We start from the raw sequence: 26,680 nt of genomic DNA, 5'->3' as shown, positions 1-26,680 counted from the left end.
CTTTGATTTCCAATTATCATTGATCTAAATAATTTTTTAAGTACAAATTGCTAACCTTAAGAGGTCTATATCAAATTATTAGTAATATATAACTTGAGATTTTATATAAAGTTAAATAATTATATATATTTTTTTTGCGTGAGTTTCATGTATTCTAATAAATTTTAAATATTATTATATCGTATTATAAAAAAAAATTAATGTAAGCTAGAGTGTGATAAATTTTAATTAGGTATTACATAAATACAAATGAATTCTTAGATCAATTCAAATATTTTTTATAAAAAAAATTAGTTCAAATATTTAACTTATCGTGACTAATTCAACTATTATAATATATTTTAAAGTTTAAATAATATTTATAATGTTGACATATAAATTATTTTAATAATTTTGTTTTTTTTTGGTTCCTAAGAGAAAAAAGATATTTTTGTTTTTGATTCTTGCTGCTGCTGATTGACCCGCGCGGGCAGCTGTACGTACGTGTCCTAAAAGATACCAAAAGTCCAAAACTTCGTAGTTTCTGACTCATCGTCGTTTCATACCGAAAACTGCCCTGGGTGAGACACAACTTTGGGAATTCCATTTTCTTCTTTATTTTTTTTCCCTAAAAAAAAAAAAAAATCTGTGTCTGGGCAATAATTAATAATCCCATTTAACAATCAAAATTTGTCTTTTTATCAATTAGGGTTCGAGATTTAGATTCGATCATATCACACTACAATCGAGATGTTCACAACCCCAAAGCTTGAAACAAATTGAAATTATATTATTTTAACTTCTTCGTTAGGGTTTCGACTAGCCCTACTGTTTATGTTTATCCCCGTTTTAGACTCGAAGGATTCTGCTTTACCAACGATTTCTTTATTCCGTCGAAATTTGAAGTTTGCTTTTACCTCCATTCGGTGAGTTTCTGCTCATGATAATGAGAAATTAGGGTTTTCCGGTATAATTTCATAACACATGCATTATGTACTAATGCATGTTTTTATCTTCCTGTCTCTAGTGAAAATGATGCCTAATTTCTCTAAGTTTGAAAAATTTTGCTGTGTCTGTTACTAAAAAGAATAGCACATTTCGGTGTTAATTTTTAATTTTATTTCGTTATTTCTTGTTCTGATTATCTTATGATTATCTTCTCAAAAAAAATTTATTTTGTGAATTGTGTTTGGTCGACATGTCGCCCTGGCGAATTTGTTTTGCAGTTATCAAAATAAGAAAGGAATAGTGGATTGATGTGAGAAATTTTTGTCTTTCTTGGTGGGAATTTTCTTACAATTGTTTTTACAACATTCGTGGTGAATGTTTACACCGGGTATGGATTCTGCGCGGGAAACTGGCATAGTTGAAGCTGACACAGTGCTAATCCCAACACTGTTCGTATGGCCGCATGGTGGAAGAGTTGTGTACCTAAGTGGCTCCTTCACCAGGTTAGTCCAAAGGTTTTAGTATATTGTTTTCGAAGGAGACTTGAACCGCATGTTTGTTGGTTCCTTGATCTTTGCAATAATTTTGGGTGGTTGTTTTCATGAAGGTGGTCTCAGCTGGTTCCAATGTCTCAGGTTGAAGGATACCCTGCTGTATTTCAGGTTATCTGGAATGTAACTCCTGGTCTACACCAGGTCAGTTTTGTCATACTACTAATACTGAAATCTGTTGAATGTTTAATCTAATAGGTCAGAGTGATTCATGTATATGAAAGTAACTGTTAAACGTTACAAATATTAACTTGCCTTAGTCCACCATTCAAGGGGATGGGGTTGGTTATATCGAATGTTATTAGAACATTGTCAATGGAAATAACAATTGTCTCTTGAGCAAGTCATGGCAACACAGATGAGGGATTGATTCCTGCAAGGCAGAGATAACACATTGAGGTATAAGTTAGAAGATATGGTCAATCATTTATGGTTAACAGTGAAGAGAGGTTTCGTTTAGGACGAAAGAACATATGCAAGAATTATGCATGGTTTTGGGGAGAAACCCGTTACTGTTTTTTATTCTTAAGAAGACTCAATTTATGGGTTTGAAGTATTTCAGCATGGTTATATTCATTTAAACCTTAAATTTTAGAAGTTTCTTGTAGTGCCCATAGCTAGAGACTTTTTTATCAATTTGGTGCATCACCTTGGGACCCACAGTAAACATAAGTCAGAGATAGAGTTGACGTTGACTCCAAATTGCAAACCAGTAGCAAATTTGACTTCAACTACAAAACTGGTTTCTGGATAGGATTTTAGTATTCTAGTCGGATGGGGCTTCTTTTCCTTCAAATTATTGTTTTTGTTAGATGGTGTAGAGTTAGAACTCGAGCTCAAGTCATCTACTCCATAAAGATAATGTCTTACCATTGAAGTTACATGTACTTGACATTCTTCCAATTGTTGTTGATGTAAGACTATTAATGGTTAATATTTTTGGAGTTTGTAAGGGAAGTATTTTGGATCCTAGGATGTAGGACCATTAGCTCCCAAAATCAGTTTACATCAGTGAATAAAATCATCTGATAGTTCAACTCAAAATTAGTGTTTGTCCAGAGGGCAAAGGTTCTCTCTTATTAAACCAACCATATGCCTTTAGCTTTAGGTGTTGAGGGATAAACAAGAAGACCAGGTTCTCAACATCTCAGAATCAAAAGAAAAGGTGTTTCCAGGGTCTTAGCTCAGGTGAGCAAGTTTTGCACTTACTAGAAAACTTTAACATTAGTAGACCTTTGACCTGATCCTAGTCATAGGATCATAACAAAATGATATCTAAGAGAAGAGATCATAGGGGATTTCAAAAATTCTAGCAACAATTAGAGACTTCCTCAAAACATGCATGGAGGACTTGGTGTGGGTGGAGGACCAACAATAGGAACTAACAAAAAAAATAGATGCTCCAACGAGCTTTTGGCTACTAAGTTTCATGGGACAGAAGTCAGTAGGAAAATCATTATGATGAGCAACCAATGGATGTGGTGAAAAGGTTCCAAATGCGACGGAATGGTTCCCCTCTTTGCAAAAATGGACTTCCCAATCTTCGATGGGAATACAGATTGCTAAGCTAGGTGAACCACGGTGAGCATCTTTTTTTCAACACCAATGCACAAGATATGAGGATATAACATATCGCTTGCTTCCTTTCTTTAAAAGGAGGTGATAAGTTATGGTTCCTTCAACTAGAACGAGATCAACTTGACATCTATTGGATTACTTTAGATCCCAATGCAACCATTCTTCGGACCTCTTATTTGCAACAAGAAGTTGGGTGATTTGGTCAAGCTATGTTAGCACAATAAAGCACAAAGAGTACTTGAAATATTTTGAACAATTGATGACATGCACCTTGTCTCTCACAATTGAACATGAGGTGGAGATTTTTTAAGGAGTCTGCAAAATTATATTGCTTTTGAGATGAAATTACTGTGACCACTAGACCTTATTGCAAAAATAAATTTGGCATGACTTTATGTGCGGAGGTGAGAGCTTCAACAACCAAAACATATCTCCACAACTAGGCAGTTGATACCATCAGTGCCATCCAAACCTTAATTTTCCTAGAGACATAATTGTGTCGAGATGCCAGAGAGAAGACAAAAGGGTTGTGCTTGAATTTGATGAGCCCTTAGTGCTTGGTAAACCTGAAAAAAAAATATTTTTTTGTTGGAGCTTATGAGAATTCACAAGAGGAGGACATCCATGACTTGTTCAAGCTTGAAATCCCCATTCACGCCATTATTTGGATGCTCACCGATCAAACTTTAAAGTTAAAGCTTTAATCAATTTTATGCCTTTATTTGTCTTTATTGATATAGGAAGTACTGACTACTTTTTCTAGAGTAGGAAATATGGATTACATCATATAATGTTATGCCTTATCTGGAGTTTTGAGTTGCACACTGATGGTTGGTGGTCTAAGTTGGGTAGAGGTGCTCTTGGTCAGAGTTTGTGGAGATGGACTGGCACTTTGCTCTCGAGGGTATTTGGTTACTAGTATAAGATGTTGGCATAATTCATTGTGCTAAAGACTCATTCTCCTTTATTTTCTCAGTTGCGAGGTTCAAGGATGCTGAACTGAGGGATTGTTTTATGGTGTACAATGGTGGAATATAGTGGAATATTCACCTTCTTTAAAATTTGGATGACTAAAAGATGGGTGATTGGGCGAATCTGTTATTTATTTAGATTCTAATCCAATTTATTTTGATTGGGTCAACCTGCCGGTTTGGATACACACAAAAGACAGTAGATCCATGATTAAATTCTGCGACAGCCTTATAAATATGTGCAATGCTGTGCTGGATTAGAATCTAATTTTGATAGGGTCAACAAAGGCTACCCCAGGATTGCTTTTTTACTTGAGAAACAACTTGGGCATAATTTTAACTTTTGACAATCTCATGTGGTTATATCATCTGGTGCTTTCTACATCTTAATGACTCAGTCTGCCTGTCCATTTCCTTCTATGGTGCTTGGAAGTTAGAAAGCTTCAAGATTCTACTATTAATCTTCTCAATATGTTTTGGATTGTTAGTTCCTCGGTTAAGGATGAACTATGGGCCATACCCAAAAGAAGTTTCTATTTCGCATTATTACCATTTATGGGTCATATGGAAGGAGAGGAATCAAATCGTTTTTGGTCACTCTTCTATCTCTTTTGTTTCCGTTAAGGATTGTTGTTCAAAATTCTCAATCTCATCTATAGGAACCTACTTTTATTGGATGATTCAAATGCTATTGGCCTTTCAGACAACTTTTATTTGTGATTGTTGCAGTTCATTGGTGCCTTATACTTGTTCTTTTGAAAAAAAATGTATGCCTCTATTGACTAAATGGATTTGATTTCTAATAAGAACTTAATTGTCCTCCGTCCAAAATCTCACTACCAAACTAGCCTTCCCTCGACCTTGAGCCATCAATTGTCCAATCTAAAAGGAACTAGTCTTCTCCACCAAACTTCTAAAACCCTCTACCTTGAGCCATCTATTGTACAACCTAAAAGGAACTAGACACGATTGAATCCCGTCAACCATGATAGATATAGGGAAGTGATCATAGATTGTTTTTTGTGAAACTTTCTGACATATACCTGAAAAATCAAGAAAAAGCTCGCTAGATATTAAAAAACAATTGATCCTCGAGCAAGCAGAAGGATCCCTTCCTTTTGTCCAGATCCATCTCCCTCCTATCAATGATAAGTCCACCAACTCCAAATAATCAATTTCTTCCCTAAATTCCTCTGCACTTCTTCTAGAAAATTGCTCCCCCGATTCCTCTCTCCGCCTTAACACCATATTGAAGTCACCCCCACAACCCATTTACCTCCCCATTTGTTCTTACACCCCTTCAACTCTCTCCATAACTCACTTATTTCCTCCCTCAATCCCCTACAGTATACCCTAGTGAATACCCATTGAAACCCACAACACTCAAGCAAGTAAGAAATAGAACAATCTTCCTTAACCACATCCTTGCAAGAAAACCGATTCTCTCTCCAAGCCACCACAACACCACCTGCAGATGCAGGATCATAGTATTGCTGCAACTTGATATGTATCTGGAGAAGCTCTTTTGTATAAATAGACATGCAATGTTTGACCTTGATTCTGAATTCTGATGTTTTTATGTCTTCCATGCAGTACAAGTTTCTTGTTGATGGAGAATGGCGGCATGACGAGCATCGACCTTTCGAAAATAGTGAATATGGAACAGTGAACACTATCCGTTTGTCTGCAGAGGCTAATTATGATATACGTCCTGAGACTCCTTCTGGCATGGATTTGGATACCAAGGCCTTTAGTGATACTGATACCAAGGCATTCAGTGATATGGTAAGAGTTTATCAATGCTGGAAATTGGTATTCTGTCCTGGAGATTTTGTATTCTTTTATGTATTTGACTCTTTGTAGTTTTAAGGAATTAGTATATCCAAATTTGTGTTTTTCTATTATGGTCAGATCAAGGAGAGATGGATTTAGGAAGTAGGATAGGATTCTGGTTCTATTTGATCCTATGAGTCATTATTTTTAGGACTCTAGTCTTAAACTTTTTAGTTGAATATGGTAAACTGCATTTCTGTTACAAGACTCGAGCCTGCCTAAGCCTAACCTTCTACAGATTTGGTGCTTATTACATGTCAGTAAGCAATAATTCTCATATATGCACTGAGTTATTAATTCATTCGTTTTACCTTAGCTATCCTTTTCCTTCCTTACGAGCTATGTAAGTGGTCTGCTTCCTGATTTGGTGCTCATTACATGTCAGTATGCAAGTCATTCTCATATATGCATTGAGTTATTAATTCATTCGTTTTACCTTGGCTATCCTTTTCCTTCCTTGTGAGCTATGTAAGTGGTCTGCTTCCTGATTTCTGATGCAGGTTCGGATTTCTGAAGGTACATCATCTCCCCTGGTACCAGGGATATCAGAGGAGGACCTCCGTGTTTCTCGTCACCGTATTTCTCTATTCTTGTCAACCCACAATGTTTATGAATTATTTCCAGAGTCAGGCAAGGTTTGGTTCTCTCATATTGGAGTTGTCTGTCTGATCCTGCTTACTGGATTAGTTGAGCGTTTTCTAATTTAGATAGATATAGCTTACAGGTTGTTGCTTTGGATATTGATTTACCTGTGAAGCAAGCGTTTCATATACTGTACGAACAGGTAGTGATTTTAGCTTCTTTTATGGTTTAATTTTTTTTGGAGTGCCACATCGACTTAATCCTTTTTATGCAATGATTATAACATTGAGTTGATTTACTTATGTTTCATGTAGCATGTTTCCAATTATTTCTGTGAAGGCTAACTTATATCATGCTAAATTGCAATTTCTAGGAGGAAAAATTGCAAATTTTAGATTTTGCATTTAGTGATTCTTTATATATAGTGATATTATCGAAAAACTTCCCTTTATTTTATCAACTGTATCAAATTGGTATCTGATAATTTATTTCAATTAAATAGTAGCTTGTATTTTTAATATGTATCAAATTGATGCTTCAGAAAAACGATTAACTTAAATTGATTTGTTTCTGTTGTTGGACAAAATAGTTTTTTCTTTGTTCCTTTTTTCTTTCTTCCCATCACCATATCTCACCTACTCTGCACTTCTTCTTGTTTTGTTTTTCTCTTCCTAATTTCTACTTCTTCATTCTTGTCTTAGCTGAGACATTTAGCTTTTTTTTTTTTTCTTTTCTTCCTTCACTTGATTAGTTTGTCTTCATAATTTCTATATTATTTTGCCATAAATTAATTAACAAGCAATATATGTGTTCTCTTCTCAATGCAAATCTTTTTTAAAAAATGAAAGGGACCTTGCTAATTAAATATAACAAAGAATAATATAGGAATAATGAAAATAAACTGATCAAGTGGAGGAAGCCAAAAGATTCAAGTCTTGGCGAAGGCAAGAACGGAGAATAAGAAATTGGGGGGAGAAGAAAAAAAAACAAGTATATAGAATGTGAGGTATGTTTTGACAAACGAGGAAGTGAACAAGGGAAAAAAGATATTTCTGTCCTTTAACAGAAAAAAATGTTAAAAATCAGAAGATACTTTTGTTTAAAGTGCCAATTTGATACATTTTGACATTATAAGTTACTATTTTGTTCAAGTAAATTATTAGGTGCAAGTTTCTTAGGTGCAAATTTGATACAGTTGAGAAAATACAAAGATTTTTAGGTGATACCCCTTATAAATATAAATATATATATATATGATTATCCTCCTGCAAGCCAAAATATTAAGAAAGTGTTATTCTGCAAATGCTGAGGACAATGCCTTAATGAGAAGAAAGTTTCTCCATACTTTGGCTTCACATTGTTTAATTTGTTTGTGACCACTCTGTTCATTAACTTTTTTTTTTTAGATAAACCTTTCTCCTCCATTAACTTATAACTGATAAAGAGCTTGGACATCTATAGTTTCTAAGTGAACTTATTTTCAGGGTATCTCCATGGCTCCTCTTTGGGACTTCAATAAGGGGCAGTTTGTAGGGGTTCTTAGTGCGTCGGACTTTATATTAATTCTAAGAGAGGTATGAGCTTATACATGGTATTGAGTTCTTTTATAAATTAGATTATTGCTTTCTAAATTATTTCAACCAGACTATTTGCAAGGGACTGTTTTTAGTTCCTTTGTTTTTTTAAAGAAATTAGACTATTTTTGGTCAGGTCTCTATTCTCATTCTTTCTGTAGTTGTCTCAACTAATTTTTTGCTGTCAGTTGTCAAATATTAAATTCCCTGAGTTACATAAGTGGAGTACTCAGCCATATGAGTCACTAATTTATGACTAAATATAAAATTAAAAATTCTCATATGATAGAAAACAAGTTCCGTATCGGTGCATTTCATATCTAAGTTCAGAGAAGTAGTACTTTTCATTTTATAGTTTGTTCAGAGAAATAATACTTTTCATTTTATAGTTTCCACAAGTATTTTGTATTTTATATGGAGATGATCTTGGTGTAGTATGTTTTTTGCAAAATCAATAATTTTTTATTCACTTTTGCAGTTTGCATTGTTATAATCTGATTGTTGGACTTTATCTTTAAGGGACTATTTGAAACCGTCTTGAAGACTGAGACTTACTCCGTGTAGAAGTCATTTCTTTCTCTATCTTTTGATATATATATATATGTTTTCAGGATGAAGCAAAATGTTCCTGAAATATCTTTTCTTTCCTCTTTAAACTTTAACAATGTCTATTGCAGTCTAGGTCGCTTGTTCTACCTGCCAAAAGTATGTTGGATATTACAATAATTAAGCAAAATCTTTTTGCTAGGATGATTCAACTTTCCTGTTTTTGTAGAAATTTATTGTCTTTTCCTTGCAGTTTGGAAATCATGGCTCAAATCTGACAGAGGAGGAGCTTGAAACACACACCATTGCTGCATGGAAAGAAGGAAAAGCATATTTGAACAGACAAGTTGATGGGTATGGCAGGCCATTTTCCAGATGTCTCATCCATGTGAGTGATTTGTGTCAAGAATGTTTGTGTGAATATTTTACTGAATATCACATCTCTATGTATATGCAACCTTTGTAGAATAGAAAAGGAAATAAACCGTTAATTACATTAATTACGTAAAGTGTATTTTACCCTAATTATATATTTTCTTTAATGCTCCCCATCAAGCTGGAGAATATATATCAATCCTCAGCTTGCCAATTATAAAGGTATCAAAATGTCAATAATGTTCCTGTTGATTTTAGAGGAAAAAAAATAATTTTATTTCTCCCATTTTAGATTGTTACACTTAGGGTATTTATAAAACTTTTAATTTAAAAATACAAAAAGTCTTATTGTACTATAATTCTATTTATAGGAGATAATTATTCTTATAGAATTCTAATTGCATAATATCAAATAATAAATTAAAATAATTAAATGATAAAATATGGTAGTCAACTCCTCCTCTCAAGTTGCTGCAGAGAGATTGGACATGTCTAATTTGCAGACCAAGTTCTGAAAAGTCATTTTGTAGTTTACCAGTGTCAATCATCTTCCTTGTTTGAAGATCCTGATTTTACTAGATTTGATGCACCTATAGCTGATGAAGAGTTAAATTGAGACAGAATACGCTTCAGGTTTTAAATTTTTTCGATTGAAAATGCTCAAACTGTTGGTGTATCAGATGTTTCACTTCCGCAACCAAATTTTTTTGAGTTCTTGTAGGTCCACATTTGCTTTTTTAAAGACTTCTAGTTAGTTTTTCGTACAACTTTCAATAAGTTTTCTAGTGTGTTTTGGCTTGTCACAGTAGTCAAACTTCCGTAGATCTTTGGATTGGTCAGAGTGAGTAATTAATTCAGCTTTTTCAACTAGTGCTATGTAACTCGTATCTAATCATATTCGGTGTCCAAACCAGCTAAAAAATCATAAAGCTGTTCATTTTCTATCAATTTGTGAAATTTGATTGTTTCGGCTAGATATTCGGTGTCCAAATCACCATAATCCACCCAGTTTGAAAAAATATTGAGAAACAATTATCTCTTCTTGTCTTGTGCCATGAATCTTATTTCAGAGTTTATAAATTTGAGTATTATTATCGCGTGTGAGTATGTAAGAGATGATGCATTTCATATTTTTTCAACAATATCAAGCAACAGATATGTTCAGTCAATATAAGATTACATGAAATTAATGAGTTAGGACATTATCAAGGAGTTTTCAGAATCTCATCTGTTATATTCCAAATTAATTACATCAAATTTTTTCATATCATCTGCAATGTACGTCTGCAATTCTCTAATTTTGATAAATAATAAATAATATTTTGACTAACTAAGATAATTATTTCCATCAAGTTTTACGAAATTAATTTGTAATAAGGGGTTATCCGAATAAAAAATCATCAATTTTTTGCTTTTGTCATTTTAGAGTCTTAGAAACAGGGAAAAATAATACCCAGTAAGGAAGAACAAACCTCTAATCAGCACAAAGGATGCCAAAAAAGTGTTGTAAATTAGAATTAGATTTGTTAGGCATCAGCTCCACTCGGGCTTGGCTCAAAACGACTCGATCTCAACTCAAAAATGGCTAGATCTCGGTTCAAACAAGGCTCAAAGTCGGCTCAAAAATAGCTCGAAATCGGTTTAAAACGGCTCAATGTCGATGTCCGCTAAAAGAACAACTCAATCTTTGGTAAAAAAGAGCTCGAAATTGGCTTAAAAACGGCTCAAATTTAGCTCAAAATGGCTCGGTCTCAGTTTGGAACTGCTTGGGCTCCACTGAGTATCACACGAGCTCTCACACACTGCCGCACTGTCGCCGGACCACCACACGCCACCACAGGATACCGCCACGCGGCATCGTGAACTTACTCGAACACCACAGAAACTCACTACTCGTCAGATTCGGCACAAATTTGGTGAGATCGCGCTAGGGAAAACCAGAAAACACTTTTGCACAGAATGGGTCGCGGCGGCTGGTTCTTCTTCTCTGGCCTGCACGTATTCTCTCTTCGGCTCTGGTTTCGCGCACAAACAGCTTCGTTTGTCCTCTCTCCAACCATCCTCACGTAGATCTGATCAGATGTGCCATGGAAAGTCGTTAGTGCGCTCTTGCCGGTTGGTGGCCGCTTGTGCGCGAATTTGGTCGCCAATCGTTCATCTCCTTTAAGCCGTTGCGTCCTCTTCCTCCCCGCAGACCTCCCGCAACAGTCATCGGAACCGGTTCCACTGCACAGATCTGGTTGCGCCGGAGACGTTTCGTCTTCTGGGAAGCCGCAACCACCGCCGCCTCTGTTTTCAAATGGTGATCGGAAATGGAAGAAAAAACACCAGATCTATTTTTCTTTGGCTCTCTCTCAGATCTGATACTAGGGTGGTGATGAGTGTAAATCTAGATGAGTGGGTACCAACCTAACCTATTGTGTTATTTTAGGGTTTGAAGGAAACCGTGAAATTAGAAGACTAAAGTAGCTTTATTTGGTTCTGTTACTATGTTGATTTTGGAGAAAAAAAAAATAATTTTATTTTTCATCTTTTAAATTGTTACATTTAGAGTATTTATAGAATTTCTAACTTAAAGATAAGAAAATTTTTATTCTATTAAAATTTTAGTTATAGGAGATAATTCTTCTCATCCAATTCTAATTATATAATATTAAATAATAAAATAAAATAAAATAATAAAATAATAAGATATACTAGTCAACATTTCTCAATCAAAAGTAAGTCCTAAAGAAAAGAGAGGACGACCTTAATCAAAAAGCTTAAGGAACCATGAGTCCTTCAATATATTGTTAGAAGTAGTGCATGTGTAAGTTAATTTGTTTAAGGATATAGTAGTAAAGTACTCTGTATCTAATTAATTAAGGTTTCTTTTTCTGCATTAAGAATCATGTATAAGACCTTTTTTTTTTCCAATAATATTAATTCTATTCTACCGCATGGTATAAAAGTTGTAGGAAAAGTATTTAAATTTTTTCATACCCTAAACTGGTTCTTATTATTAGAACTAAAAGAGAAAAACCTAAACACCCAGCTATCCTACTACTGTCCAGCTGGCCTTCATAGTCAGGAAACACCCAGCCAATCTGTTTTGGAAGATCTGTTTTCAGCTGTCGTTGATCTGATTTGCCGAACTCTGTTTCAGCCATCACTGCTCTGTTTTGCATCTGTTTTTGCTTCAGTCATTGCTTTGTTTCGGCTTTGTTTCTACGCACCTGATCTGCTGCTTTCTGTCTGCTGCGCACCTGCTCTGTTTTGCTCCATTTTGCCCTGTTCTGAGTTGTTGTTTTGTTCTGTTTCACACAGCCAAAGGATCCTCCGTTTCGGCTTTGTTATGCACAGCATCTATTCAGCTCTGTTTTCCTGCATACTCTGTTTGTGGCAGAATAAGTGATCTGTGGTGCTCTGTGTCTGGCCTTAACTGTCAGCAGTGTATAGCCAGTAGCACAATCTTCTTTTTTTATCTCACCTTTTCATCTTCACCTACACCATCACTTACACATGATGTAACAGTAGATGACCAAACACAATTACCTCAAAACCAAGAAACTACCCCGACTCCAGAAACCATACATGACCTAAAATTTACTCAGGTGTACTTAAGAAGTCAGAAACTGGATTCTGAGAACTCTTTGCATTCTGATATTGATGTGTCTATTGTAATTCGTAAGGAACGAGAGATATACAAACATCCTCTTAACCCAATCTTACTGTTTGTATCATTTGATAAATATTTACCATCTCATAAAAAATTCCTCACAAGTGTGAATAAGTAGTACATTTTTTGAGGTATTATCCTATGAAAAGTGAAAAAATATTTGAAGTGTTGAAACGCAAACATTAGAGAAGAACTGATATAGGAGTTGGTAGATCTACTAAAAGGAAAACAATCTGAGGTGCAAATGGGTGTTCACCATAAAATATAAAGCCGATGGCATGATTAAAAGGTATAAAGCCAGATTGGTGGCTTTGCAGATTTAAAGAAGGTCCTTTGTAGACTCAAATAGTTACCTAAAGCATAGTTTGGAAGGTTTGGAAAGGTAATGTTTATAATAGGATACAAGCTAAATCAATAAGATCACACTTTGTTTATCAAGCACTCAAACTCAGGGGTAGTGATTGTTCTCTTGGTATATATTGATGATGTTATTATGACTGAGAATGATGAAAAAGAAATGATGATACTATAACAATGTCTAGTCAAGGAATTTGAAATTAGGAACAAGGGAGGTTGAAATGCTTTTACGGTGTTGAAGTAGCCCACTCAAAGCACACTTAAAATAAGAAATTTTTATTTCTCCAAAAGTACGTTAGTTATCTTGTAGAGGATACAGGTAAGATGACATGTAAACTTGTTAACCCACTAATTGATCCCAACCACAAGTTGGGATTGGCAAAGGAAGACACCAATGTTTGAAGGGAACACCGAGAAACAATGTCTTATTCAAAAAGAATACTAGACTAATATTGGAGGCCTATACTGATGCAGACTACGCCAGGTCAATGGTTGATAAGAGATCCATTACAAGCTATTGCACATTCCTTGGAGGGAATCTAGTCACCTGAAGGAGTAAGAAACAGATGTTGTGGCACAATCTAATGTTGAATCTGAATTTCGAGCTTAGCTCAAGGGGTTTGTGAATTGTTGTGGTTGAAGTTGATTTTGGAGAATTTGAGGATTAAGTGGTATGGCCCAGTAGACTGTATTGCAACAACAAATCAACTATCAGTATCACCCATAATCGAGTCTAGCATGACGAAACAAAGATATTGGCGTTGACAGACATTTCATTAAGAAAAAATTAGTCAGTGATTTAAATTTGCCTACATGCCTACCCGCACACAACTTGCAAATGTGCTCACTAAAGTTCTAAGTAATCCGACTTTTCAGTCAACCATACCCAAGTTAGGAATAGATGATATCTATTCACCAGCTTGAGAGGGAGTCATAGAAGTAGTGTGTATGGGTAAATAAATATATAAGGGTATAATAGGACATTTTGCTTAAGAATATTAATTCTGTTCTCCCACATGTTAAAAGTAGTTTTTATGCCCTCCTTTTTCTTGTCGATTAAAATCACCTGTAAGGTAGCCAAAGGATATGGGTTAAAATCTTCTTTTAGTGCTTATCACCATAGATACCTCTCCATGCCCATAACTCATCCTCTACAGACCAGCCATCACCTGACTACCCTCCCAAAGAACAGAGGGTGACACCAAAGAACAAGATGATCGCCTAACTCCGCCATTCCCTTGCAAAAATAACACGCCTTTTGCAATAACTTTCCCTCTTTTAGTCGGGTCGTATATGGTTAGTATGCTTAGTATGCTTCCCCTTGCCGCTTTCCAAATAAAATAAGCCACTCTATGGGAGCTATGAATCCTGCCATATCTATTTTCAGCAAAACTTTCTGTTGGTCTTCATTGTTAATCAAACAAAAGTAAAAGGATATCACCGAAAAAAACACTCTTCAAATTTAGCTTCCAAATTGGCTCATCCAAGGTTCCTTGCAGCCTCGTAAAGTGGGAGAGAAAGTGAAATAGACTAAGAATCATTCCATCACTATGTCCCTCCTTATATCGAGCTAAAGAATAAATTTTGGTTAAGCACTTCTCAAAAGTCACGCGTTAACTCTATTCATCCACTCCCAAAACGTCAACCTCTGGCCCAATCTGACCCAACCCTCCATCTAATATGATGGTGAAACTCATCTCACTCTCTGCTGGTTCTCTTCCAAAGTCCCATGCTATGGGAGTCTAGATATCCTAAAACATCATTCCATTGTGTCTGTCACGAACTTCGGTTCCATCACTCTCCATGAAGATTGCATAGCTCTATAATATTCTAGAGCCACTTTCCGAGAAGAGATTTCTAGAGCCCTCTGAATTGGAAGCTTAACAAAGCGTCAAGCCACCTAGTGAAATCTCCTCTCATCAGAATCACCTTAGAGGAAACGGTAGAGTGGACTCCAGCTTCTTCCGCACATTGGTAGGAATAAACAACGACAGATGGTATATTGATAAACTAGAAAGAGAGTTCTTAATGTGAAATATGATTAAGAAATAAAACATGAATAAGAGGGTATTTGGTGTTGCCGAAAGAAATGTGCTTGTATGTGCTTTATATCACTTAAAATACTAGAATGTCGATTTAGGAAAACAAATAGTTACATGTTAGGGGTACTCATTTTTTTTCCTTGCGTAAAGCTGCTTATTGAAACTTAGCAAGCACCTTGCTTATTACATTATTAAATGGGGAGAAAAGTAAATAGGTGCTTAATTTTGCTTATAACCACCCAACAAGCAAAATGAAATAACCTCTAAATAAATTTTAAGTTAGATATTGTGCAATTTGTGTAGATATTGTGCAATTTGTGTAATAATATAATGCTGTAAAATTTAGTATCAACTTTGTAATTATGCTGTAAAATTAGTACTTGGATGATAAGCCCATTCTTATGGTTCCTCAATAAATCTTAACTTTGTTATATCAATAAGTAATCTTTTTAACAAGAAAATGTAGTATCATTCATAAGGCACAACTCCAGTTTTTCAATGTATGTTAGGTTCAGCTAACATCTTGTTAAAAAGATTACTTATTGATATAACAAGAAAATGTAGTATCATTCATAAGGCACAACTCCAGTTTTTCAATGTATGTTAGGTTCAGCTAACATCTTGTATGAGTGGTTCGGATTTTTGAAAAAAAAAAAAAAAGGAAAGCTTGTATGACTCACTGTTGACCACTGAGCCTAGTGTTTGCTGATTTTGCAGGCTGGGCCATATGATAATTTAAAAGATGTTGCGATGAAAATTTTGCAAAATGATGTGGCTACAGTCCCTGTTATTCATTCATCTTCAGCAGATGCTTCATTTCCCCAGTTATTACATCTTGCTTCACTTTCAGGAATACTAAAATGTGAGCTTTTCCTTGATTCATTAAGCAATTGTTATCAACTTTTTTTTTGTTTGCCTGGAAATACATGGCTTGTTAACAATGATAAATTTCAGGTATTTGCAGATATTTTAGGAATTCTGCTAGCTCATTGCCCGTCCTGCAGCTACCGATTTGGGCAATACCTGTCGGTACATGGATTCCAAAATTTGGGGAATCAAATAGACGGCCTTTGGCAATATTGAGGCATCGAGCTTCTCTTAGTTCGGCATTAAATTTATTAGTTCAAGGTATGCTTGTTTCCATCAACTTCAAGAAGAAAAATATGGAGTAATTAGGAAACAAGATCAATTTATGATGTTTCTGGAATTTACTTCTGATAATGCTGAGAATATATTATCTCCAATGAGAACCTGAAAACTGATTAATGGAATTCATGAACAAGGTTTTTTCTGCATTCTTCTTATCTATTTCTGTTCAACTAATTAAGAAAGAGGAAAAACAGTTTATAAAAAAAAATCCTTGTTGGTGTTAGAAGCTTTTGTAGAGAAATTATGGAAAGTTATGCTTTTGTGATATTTCTTCATAATGATATTTTTTTTCCTTGTCTTCTTTGCAGCTCAAGTAAGCTCAATACCAGTTGTTGATGATAATGATTCTTTAGTCGATATATATTCTCGGAGGTAACTGTTGTTTTAGATGCAGTATACTTCAAATATTTAGAGTTACACTCCACTTTCTGGTGTAATAGTTCTTTTTTCTTTTTGGCAGCGATATAACAGCTTTGGCAAAAGACAATGCTTATACACATATTAATCTTAATGAAATCACTATTCAGCAGGTACCTAGCTCTATTTTTCTTTACAAAGTTATACTTCTTCTGTGCATTTGAAGTTAGACAAATTGTTAGAAATTTTAATATCTGGCTTTTTTAAGATAAAATTTAATATATGTTAGTTCGTGGTGAAGTCAGTTTAATTGTATATAAAAAGAAATCTTTGTCATGATAGTGGTCATCAAAAATTTGCATCACCCAAATTTTGGGGCTTTCAAAAGGTGTTTAGCTTAGCTATTGTTTTGGGCTTTCTGTGGCTATAAGCTTTACAGCAGTGTTTTAAATCTTTTTACATGTTTGGTAAGCACGCAAGAGCTTAGAAATCAGAGATTTATAAATCTTTTCGGCTATGTTTTTGGAGAGCTATTGGCCTCTAACTTTTATCTTAAAGAGATTATAAGCTCTGTAAAAAAAATCTTGTTGCTGCCAAGTAAAGTACTAACCGTCATTTAACAATTTACAAAATCTAAGTATATGTCATTTTCCAAAAAAAAAAAACAATTCATAAAATTATCACTTTTGTCATTTTGATACAATTAACAGCTTATAAGTTATATATGTAAGTAAATAAATACAGCTTATAAGCTCGAATTATCCAAATATTTGAACAACTTATTTTTTAAAAAAATTGTATCAACTTCTGCACTGTTAAAAAGCTTATAAGCTTAACAGCTTATAAGTTCTTATAAAATAAATCAGTAGGATATTTTATCCACTGTTTTTGCATTAACTCTTCTTCATTCTCAATAAAATTTCTTTCTTTTTCTATTCAAACAATTGTTATAAAATAAGACGAATCAAACATGAAGGCGAGTCAAACATCCTCTCACTATCTTAGGATCTATGAGATGTTTAAGTTTCTCCTAAAATATGAATTTGATTGATAGTAGTTTGATTGGGTGAATTTCTTGAGCATTTTAAGACTACTTCTTTGGCCTGTTGGGACTGTGGAAGGAGGTAAGGTTGGATGAATATGAGAAAGCATTTCCCGAAGTGGAGTTGTGATGGTATTGGTGAAACTATCCACCTTTGGCATGACAGTTAATGGTGAATTTTCTCAAGAACTCTTCTTTCTGAATTTGGAATTACGAAGCAACAGTGAGTTTCACAGTTGGAATAGGGGAAGATGGTTTTAGATGTGATTCTCCCACAATATGCAAATAAGATGTCCACAAGATTTAAGTTGTACAACACTAATAGCTATCAGGATATGGAGGATTCGAACTTATGGGAACTTTAAAGCTAGTGGGAGGTTCCTTTTATGTGATGAGCACCCTTACCTTCCCTTGGATGGCTTTTTGGAGGAAAGAGGTTCCTCTGGTGGTGGTAGCATTTGCTTGTAAGGCACCTGAGAAAAGTTTGATTATTGATAATTTGAGAAAGATAGAGTGAGGTTGATTCAGAATAGGCTAGCTACCATCTGAGGAAATTTTGATTACTGATAATTTGAGAAAGACGAGTAAGGTTGATGCGGAATAGGCTAGTATTATATTAAATGTAAAAGTGCTATACTATTTAGGAGGCTATATTATTGAAGAGTATCATTATAGTTTTAGTAGTTTAAGATTTTTATTCTTACTGGTATTTTGCTATTTGTATTAGGATTAGTATTTTTGATGTTAGTAATATTAATTTTTCATTTTTTGTTAGGATTAGTATCCCTAATTCTAGTAGTTTATTATTTCTTATTTTAATCTATTTAGGAAGGTTGTGTCCAGATTATTATAAATAGCTTATAATTTCACTCGTTGGAGCATTTAGTTATTCAATAATATTTTCAGAATTTGTCAATTTACTAGTTGTGTTATACAATCAAACTCTTAAATGTAATGCTTAAAACTTATTAAATGTGATGTTTAAGAAATCTTAGGTGTGATGTCTAAGTTTTTTTATCCCTAAATCCCTAATTGAACAAATCAATCTTATTTGGCCTACGTCAAAGGTATTGTTTCTTTGTAAAGATATACTTGAGACCGCCATTCATCTCATTTGTGCTGTCCTTCCATTATGGGGGATGACTGTAGCTTGCTTTGGTTATCTTGGGTGGTAGCTGGATCTGTTGGTTGGAAGTTGTGGAAGTGTTCAGGTTTTTGTGCTCCTAAAGGCTTTTTTAAGGCCGTAACTTGGGGTAGCTCTTGCTCATCTCTAGGTATTGTGGGGGGAAAGAAATAAAAGTATTTGGTGGAATGGAATTGTCTAGTCAGTTAAAGATGTAGGAATCTTGTAGTTTTGTGCTAAAGGATACTGCTTTGTTAAACAAACCCATGAAAACTCCTTAAACTACATGTAATTTTTCTCTCGTAATATATATAAAGATATTTGGATGGCGCTGTGTACAGTACTTTTTATGAAAAAAGATGATTCTTGCTAGTTATAATTCAGTTTATCTTATTTGATATTTGATGATTGGTCTGTTTATAATCTGAGCGGCAAAATTTCTTCAGTGTTTTGAGACCATTGCTTTCTAGATATAATTTGATTTATCTTTTCTGATTTTTTTTAGAATAATATCTTTTCTGAATTTGAGTATTGTTAGTTGTTTTTTTAGAAAAAAATGTGTAGTATATATTAATAAGGTACCAAAAAGGAGGTACTACTCATGCACAAAAGATTTACAAGTATGTTAGCATATCAATAACTTGAGTATTGTTGTTAGTTGTATAGTTTCATTGATAGTGGATATTGAATATGTTTGAAATTCTGTTCACTCTGGCAGGAGGCTTAAGAGTTCAGGACTCAGAAATTATAGCCAATCCATGTTTTCATTATGTTTGGTATTCTGGAAGTGTGTGAGGCTGTTGGGATTTATGGATGAAATGGAAAAGTTGAGAAGAGAAGAGAGGAGCAAGGTTCGCAAAGACTGCCCTCCCAAAAGATTATGAGCAGAAATGTAGGAAATTACATGGATGAAAGGTTTACATAAGCAATTGCAGTTCTGGAGAGGAATCCTTTATCGGGTGATTATGTCATAGCTTCATAAGAGTTACATGATCAGGCTGTTCAAGTTCTATATAATGGCTTTCTTAGAAAAGCTGATTTATGCTCAAGTGAGTTTTAGAAGAGAAACTGCATGGAAGATGATCCTTTAGGACTTAAAAGCCACTTAATGGTTTTGCTTTCCTATTATTGCAGAAGATGCATCCTGCAAAATGTGAAACAGTTCCGCAATCTGTATGATTGTTATATAATTTTTGTAACGATACCAGATAAATACTTTGTGCATAGTGAGCAACATTAGATCAATGATCCTGTGGAATTGTGCATTTAAGCATTCCACCCTTAGGTCCTTAGGAAGTATGGTCCATGGAGGAGTGCTTTCTTGGAAGTCTTACTTTTTTGTTGTTAGAACTCTGTTCTTCTAATTGGTTGCTTCATATTCCATGAGATAATTTTGAAGATATGTACTGCATCGGAAAGCAAATAGTGGTGAAACTTCTTCTGCACCTCTAAAGTATTGTACACTAGACTTCATTGAAGTCTTGGACATATGTGCCTCATCGTCTTCCATCCAAACTTTGATGGGACAATTAGCAAAGAGAAGTTGAAAAGGGGAAAACAACATTTTAAAAATTAGTTTTGCTAGATACCCATTTTCCTGTTTTCCTTTAGAATGATTGCTTGTCATCCTATTTTCTACTCGTGCAGGTTAGTTTTGAAGAACCTTGTTTGTTGTTTGTGTCTACGAGAATTTAGTTTCTCCTGTTCTCTTTTTAACTTCATTATTTTGTGTCTCTGCCATGATCCCAAAATCATCTAGGCTTTGCAGCTGGGACAAGATTCATATTCTTCTTATGAGCTGAGAAGTCGAAGATGCCAGATGTGCTTACGTACAGATTCATTGCTTAAAGTGATGGAGCGACTGGCAAATCCAGGTAATTTCATCTTTGTTTTTAACTTGCATCCTCTTAATTTGTTTTGCTAAAGGATATAGCGGTTGATCTTATTGAAGAACAAGAGCAAATTGTAAATTTGTGAGCCATGCATGACTTGTTTTGTTTTGTTGATAAAATGATGTACCTTATTGTAAGATGCCATTTGTTTAATGAAAAGTTTTGCTCTCTGCTGATAACCAAATAGAATTTTCATGAGTCTGCAGTCACCACCATGTTGTATTTTTGATATTTTTATGAAATTGTCGTTTTGTATGGTTGAATTTATTAACTTTTAGATTTTATTATTAATGTTTAAAAATTAATTACATTTTTTGTATGTAACTAAATCAATTTCACCCATATGTTCAATTTCAAAATAATGAATTTGCATTTTCACTTTTCGAGAAGTCAATTACAAAAATACCCAATTAAAACTGAATCTGAAATTAACTTGGAATTAAAAAATATTTGCATTCAAGTTATTCTACTTTTATGTTATTTTCATTTCGTGAAATTTAAATGTAAATGAAACTCAAATTCGTGTTCTAACTGGACCTCTTATGAGGAGTTCCCACACTAATATAGTTGTTCCTATAATTTGAGCTCTCAGGTGTTAGACGGCTTATCATTGTAGAGGCTGGAAGTAAACACGTGGAAGGAATCATCTCAGTTGGTGATATTTTCAGGTTCTTGCTTGGTTAGTTTTGTAAGTGATTGTTGAATATTGTTGTCGAAGAGGTTTTGTGAAGTGGCTTTGGTGTTCTCGCATCTTGTGGGCGGCATCATCTCCTACCTGGCTTATAGTTTTGAAGAGACTCCGGAACTTCTCACGGGGTCTGATCCATTTCTTCACGATACCATTGGTTTGGCCTCTTTCTTCTTAGCCTGTTGCCCGGTTCTCTTCGACTGAATTTAGGCTAATGGGAGCCACATGTAACTTAAGGAGAGTATTTCATTCTCCCGAAATTTGTTCATCTCCACATGACCATATTACTGTCTCAAGTACAACATGTTACACTGTAGATGCCCTGTCCTGGGGAGTTAAAATAGCTTTTTCATGGTACACAAATTTATTGGAAAAGAAATGGGAATTCATAACATTTAAATGGGCATTCTGTTTATATTTCAATTTGCATTACAGATTTGGAGATCCATTGACTGAACCAGCAATCAGGTGTGTGTGTGTGTATATATATTTTTGTAGGGATGATGATATCAACAGTGTTGTTGAGGAGGTTGTTCATAGAGAGAATTCGCGTCTAAAACCGGAACTAATGTGGTTTTTTTTTTTTTGTGTTAAAGTGCGGGTTCGGATTGGGTTAATATGGCCGGAAGGAAGGGGTAGTAGACTTGGATTTGGCATTCCAAATTTTATCCGGACGCAGCCTTTTTAACTTTTTATTATTGTATTTAAGTATGTTTATATAAATAAATAAAATGTATTATATTTATATTGATAGATATAAATAGTATATGTTAATATGTATTAGTAATTATATTTTTATTAATATAATAAAATTACTGAATTAATTCTGGATCACTAATGTAATCCAAAAATAATTTTAAAAAAAATTTAAACTCACCTGGGATTCGAGTTTACATTTTTGTAAAAGGAGGTCGAGTTTGAATTTAGTAAAATTTGTCGAAAATCTGTCATGTTGATATCCTTATTGCTCAGGATCATATGTTCAGGCAGCGGATATATCAAGGAGGAGCAAAGCTCCCACTTTGAATTATGAATTGTTATTTGCTTTTGAGAATTTTAAATAAGATGGATCATAATATTTATAGTAAATTATCAAATTAGTTTTTAAATTTTAATATTTATTATAATTTAATTTTTAATTCTTTTTTATTTTAAATGCTTATTTTTTATTTTTTATTTAACATAAATACTAAAATGATTAGGTCATATTTTGATGTGATAAATATTAAACATTTATTTTACTCTAGTTATTAATAAACCTTTAACTATATTTTGATATCACAATTTTCATTGGTTCTTAATTAATTTAATTATTTTATACCAAAACTCTTTTTTAAAGTGTAGAAACAATTATCATCCTAGTTCCCAACTCACTCATTTGAAATTTGTTGTTGCTTTATTAACCCTTGTAAGATATTTCACTTAAAACTATTCTTTCTTAAATTTTAGATAATAATAATAATAATAATGGAAAAGAAAAATCAAGAGCGGTCCAAAAGATGAGTAATAAAATAATACTGAAATTTATTAATTTGCAGAAACAATTTAGAATTTAGGGTTACGTTCTTTGCACACTTTGGTTAAAATTCCTAATAGAGCTACATGAATACCTTTAAAGAATATAAAAATATATATATAATTCGAAAAACCTATGTGATCAACCTCCACTGCACAATTGGAAAAAACGGGAGGCAACGTTCTACCTAGTTTTCTTTGTTGTTCAGGATCCGAATCTTAATTATCTTGATCCGAAATGGTTAATAATAAAATGTTGAAATACACTAACTCATTAAGAATATCAATGTCTTACCACTGATACGAAAAATTAAAGGTTTATAGAAATCGTAAAACAACTAATGAAGTTCATTTTTCTTTCTTAAATAAATTCATTTAACTGAAAACATTAATTCCTCACTCACCTGTAAGTTTTCAAATGCCATTTATGGATATAAGAATCAGAATAGTAATTCGCTTTATGTATTCTAAACAGCCAACAATAATTAACCTTTATCATTTTTACTTGATTACCGATGTTGTTGGGGGTCTATAAGGGTCCCCACTACACGTGGACCAAACATCCATTCAATAAATCAAACTACTGTCTCCATAACCCGTCCGGTAATAGGCGCCAAACATACCACCGCCTCAATACCTCATCCGGTAACGAGCGTAATCAAAACAATTCCCAACCCCTTTCGATATGGCACTTCTCAGCCTTGTCTGACTGAGAGTAACGGTCACAGTAGAGTTTACCCTATATACCAGGTCCGTACGCTCTTTCCTATGACAGCCAGTAAACTTTTTAATTTAACAACGTTGCTTACACATACAAATTTTCATTACTATCTAGTCACCAAATATGTACAAAACTCATATTTCGCAATTATAAGAAAACGAAACGATCAATTAATAAGTGATATAAATTAAAATCCAACGGTTCAAGAAACGTAATTAAGGCATTAGTTGTAAACTGATATAACGGAACAAAAATGAAAACAATTTGAGCAGACTGAATTGATAAAAAAAAAAATTAAAGTACACTAAGATAAAACGAAATAATGGTAAAAAAATTAAGATAACATAACATTAAATAGACAACACGGATAAATTAGGGACAATTATAAACTGACCAGTTACTGTCTCTATCGATAACCTATGTTCAATTAATAAAGGGGTCACCAATAATTTATAATTTTTTTATTATTAATTTGACTTTAATTTAACCGTAACAAGAGAAGGGATGAGGAATTCTTATCATGAGTTGGTATTCAGAACACCCCCTTTTCCATTACGCTTTCTGTTTCCTGGATTTCTTGAATTTTTTCTGCTAAAATCAGAACTTAAGTCAAATAACGTGAAAATACACAAAAAATGACCAAAATTCTCACATGGGCCAATTTAGGTTTCGGCACGGCACCACCGCCAGTTTCGCCTTATGAGGTGGCTCGTCCTCTCGGTCATGCCAGTTTCAGCTAATTCTTGGTAAAAACCTGCTCAATTCGTTGTTAGATGTCTGTTGGTGGAAAAAAAATGAGAAAATCGAAGCTTACTGGTGGTTTTGGCTCTCTAGTGGGGTGGCTCCGCTGCTTCTTCCTTGCGATTGCGGATTTCCTTCGACTACCCTGCACCAAAAAGCATGTTAGATGGCCTAGGGTCGAGATATAGAAGGAACAAAAAAAGGGTTCGGTCGGGCTCACCAGAGTGTTTTTTGATTTTGGGTATGGCACCTAAGCCGAGCTCCGCTCTATGCTTCTAGCTTCTCCTCAGGTTTTCCTGCATCAAGAAGGGTTTTGGGTAGCTTAGAATGGAAACACAAGATAAAGAGGAGAAAATTGCGCTTACCGGTGTCAATTTAGGTCTCCGATGCGGCAGCAACAGTGGTCGGTTTCTTCTCCGGCCGCCTTTCTTCATCTTCTTCTCCAGCGAACTGTTATGCGCCTAGAGTTAGGGTTTCAGTGGAATAGGAGTTTAAATACTCCTCTTCTCTTAATCTGGGTCATTTGTTCGGGGACACATGGAGCAGTGAAGGTCGTCCCATCATGCCTAATAGGGGAACTTATCTGGACCATTTGATTGGAGACACGCAGACCGTTTGATTGAACCTATTTGAAGAATCGATCTCGATCATTCATGCGCACGGGAGTGGCCCTAAGTCGTTCGATCAGCCTTGCACACAGGTTGCCCGTGTGGCTTTCCGCGTGGAACTGTGATGGTATGTCTGTCACGTGGCGCACGATGATTCGTCGTGCTGCTAACGTGACCATTCTACGTGGTCGTATTTTTCTTTTTTATGATTTAGCCCATGTTTTTTAACTTTTCTTTTAAATACACTCTTTTTTTATTTACAGTTTAGCCTTGACTTTTTGAAAATTGTTTCAAACACGTCCAAAATGCATATAACTAAAAAATTCTTAAAAAATTGAAATTAACAATTTTCATAATTATTATTTAGAATAAATTTTGCCATTCTGAGTCTAAATTCTAGACTCGGGGTGTTATAATACAACTCTCTCCTCTTAAGAAAATTTGATCATGCAAATTGCTGCCCTCTCCCTAGTCGAACAATTAAGGATATCAGGTTCTAAAGTTTGATTCCAGCTCCCAGGTAGCCTCGTCCTGCAAGTGATTTTGTCATAGGAGCTTGATAAAGAAAATTTCTCTATTGCAAAACATTCCACTCTTTCGGTCTAAAATACTAACTAATACCTCCTTATAAGATAAATTCTTTTGAAGTAGAAGTGGTTTATAGGACAAGACATGTAAGGGGTTAGGGTTATACTTACATAACATTAACACATGGAAGATGTTATGGACTCTGGATAGTTCTAGAGGTAGTGTTAGTCTGTAGACAGATATCCGAATCCTATCTAAAATCTCAAATGGTCTGATGAATCGGAGGTTCAACTTTTCCCTCTTCCCAAACCTGGTGATAACCTTAAAGGCAGTTACCTTAAGAAACACTCGATTGCCTTTCTCGAATTCAAAATATCTCCTTCGGGTGTCTGCATAACTTTTCTGCTTACTCTGCACTGTTTAAATATTTTTTCTGATCTTAACAATCTTCACTGTGGTTTCATCTACAAGATCTGGGGCAATCAATTTTCTATCGCCCACCTCTTTCTAACAGATCGCTGATCTACAAAGTTGTCCATACAATACTTCCTACGAAGTCATACTAATATTTTTCTGATAACTGTTATTATAGACAAACTCTACTAGGGATAGGTGGTCATCTCATTGCCCTCTGAAATCTAGAACACAAACCATAAACATATCCTCTAGTGTGCGAATTGTTCACTCTGATTGTCCATTTGTCTAGAGGTAAAATGTTGTGCTAAGAGACATTTCATCCCCATTGCTTGTTGAAGACTTGTCCAAAACATAAAGATGAACCTAGGGTCCCTATCCGATACACTGTCACCAGAACTCCATGTAGTTTGACTATCTTCCGAACATAGATTCTAACTAGTTTTTCTAAGGGATCAGTCATTCTGATGGCCAGAAAATGAGAGGATTTAATGAGTCGGTCAAAATCACTCAGATCTCATTGTCTCCTGAGTGTGCCTTAGACAATCTTGTTATAAAGTCTATAGTGATATGTTCCCATTTTTACTTCGGAATTGGCAACGGTTGAAGTAGCCTACCTAGGTGTTAATGCTCTACTTTGACTTGTTGGCATCCAAGGCACTTAGAGACAAAATCAGTAATTTCCATTTTCATCTCGCTCCATCAAAATCGGGGCCGTATGCTTTGGTACATCTTAGTACTTTTCAGATGCTTGGTGAACTTCGAACTGTGAACCTCTGTCATGATATCTTTTTTCAACTTGCTATCACTAGGAACACACAACTATCTTAGAACCTGAATAACCCATCGGCAGAGACTCAAAGTTCTAAATTCAAACCTTGTTCTGTATCCTTTCTGAGAGCTGTTAG

General features: G+C 34.6%; 1 protein-coding gene across 3 annotated transcripts; it reads left to right on the top strand.

The window, feature by feature from the left end:
* The first annotated feature begins 471 nt into the window (after positions 1–471).
* LOC110819890 (sucrose nonfermenting 4-like protein) lies at positions 472–21,668 on the top strand. Of its 3 annotated transcripts, none has more exons than XM_022049217.2 (14): positions 472–560; positions 1,206–1,430; positions 1,535–1,622; positions 5,621–5,812; positions 6,361–6,495; positions 6,585–6,644; positions 7,927–8,016; positions 8,816–8,950; positions 15,712–15,856; positions 15,949–16,122; positions 16,452–16,515; positions 16,604–16,673; positions 20,425–20,539; positions 21,150–21,668. In XM_022049217.2, the coding sequence occupies exons 2-14, from the start codon at positions 1,303–1,305 to the stop codon at positions 21,239–21,241; spliced, it is 1,488 nt and encodes a 495-aa protein (XP_021904909.1). In that variant the 5' UTR covers positions 472–560; positions 1,206–1,302; the 3' UTR covers positions 21,242–21,668. The 3 variants fall into 3 exon arrangements, with proteins under 3 accessions (XP_021904909.1, XP_088072666.1, XP_021904908.1); XM_088216540.1 differs by lacking the exon at positions 472–560 and adding an exon at positions 567–905 and having other exon boundaries at positions 1,346–1,430; XM_022049216.2 differs by lacking the exon at positions 472–560 and adding an exon at positions 567–905.
* Positions 21,669–26,680: the final 5,012 nt, after the last annotated feature.

This window comes from Carica papaya, chromosome 3 (assembly GCF_054855325.1).
Source record: "Carica papaya isolate Zhongbai chromosome 3, ASM5485532v1, whole genome shotgun sequence".
Taxonomy (NCBI): Eukaryota; Viridiplantae; Streptophyta; class Magnoliopsida; order Brassicales; family Caricaceae; genus Carica; species Carica papaya.
This window is presented reverse-complemented; position numbering and strand designations above follow the sequence as displayed.

Coding starts and splice junctions, on each gene's coding strand:
- LOC110819890 (XM_022049217.2), top strand. CDS start 1,303: ATGTTTACACCGGGTATGGATTCTGCGCGGGAAACTGGCATAGTTGAA. Junction 6,645..7,926: donor TTCATATACTGTACGAACAG/GTAGTGATTTTA, acceptor ACTTATTTTCAG/GGTATCTCCATGGCTCCTCT. Junction 8,951..15,711: donor TTTCCAGATGTCTCATCCAT/GTGAGTGATTTG, acceptor CTGATTTTGCAG/GCTGGGCCATATGATAATTT.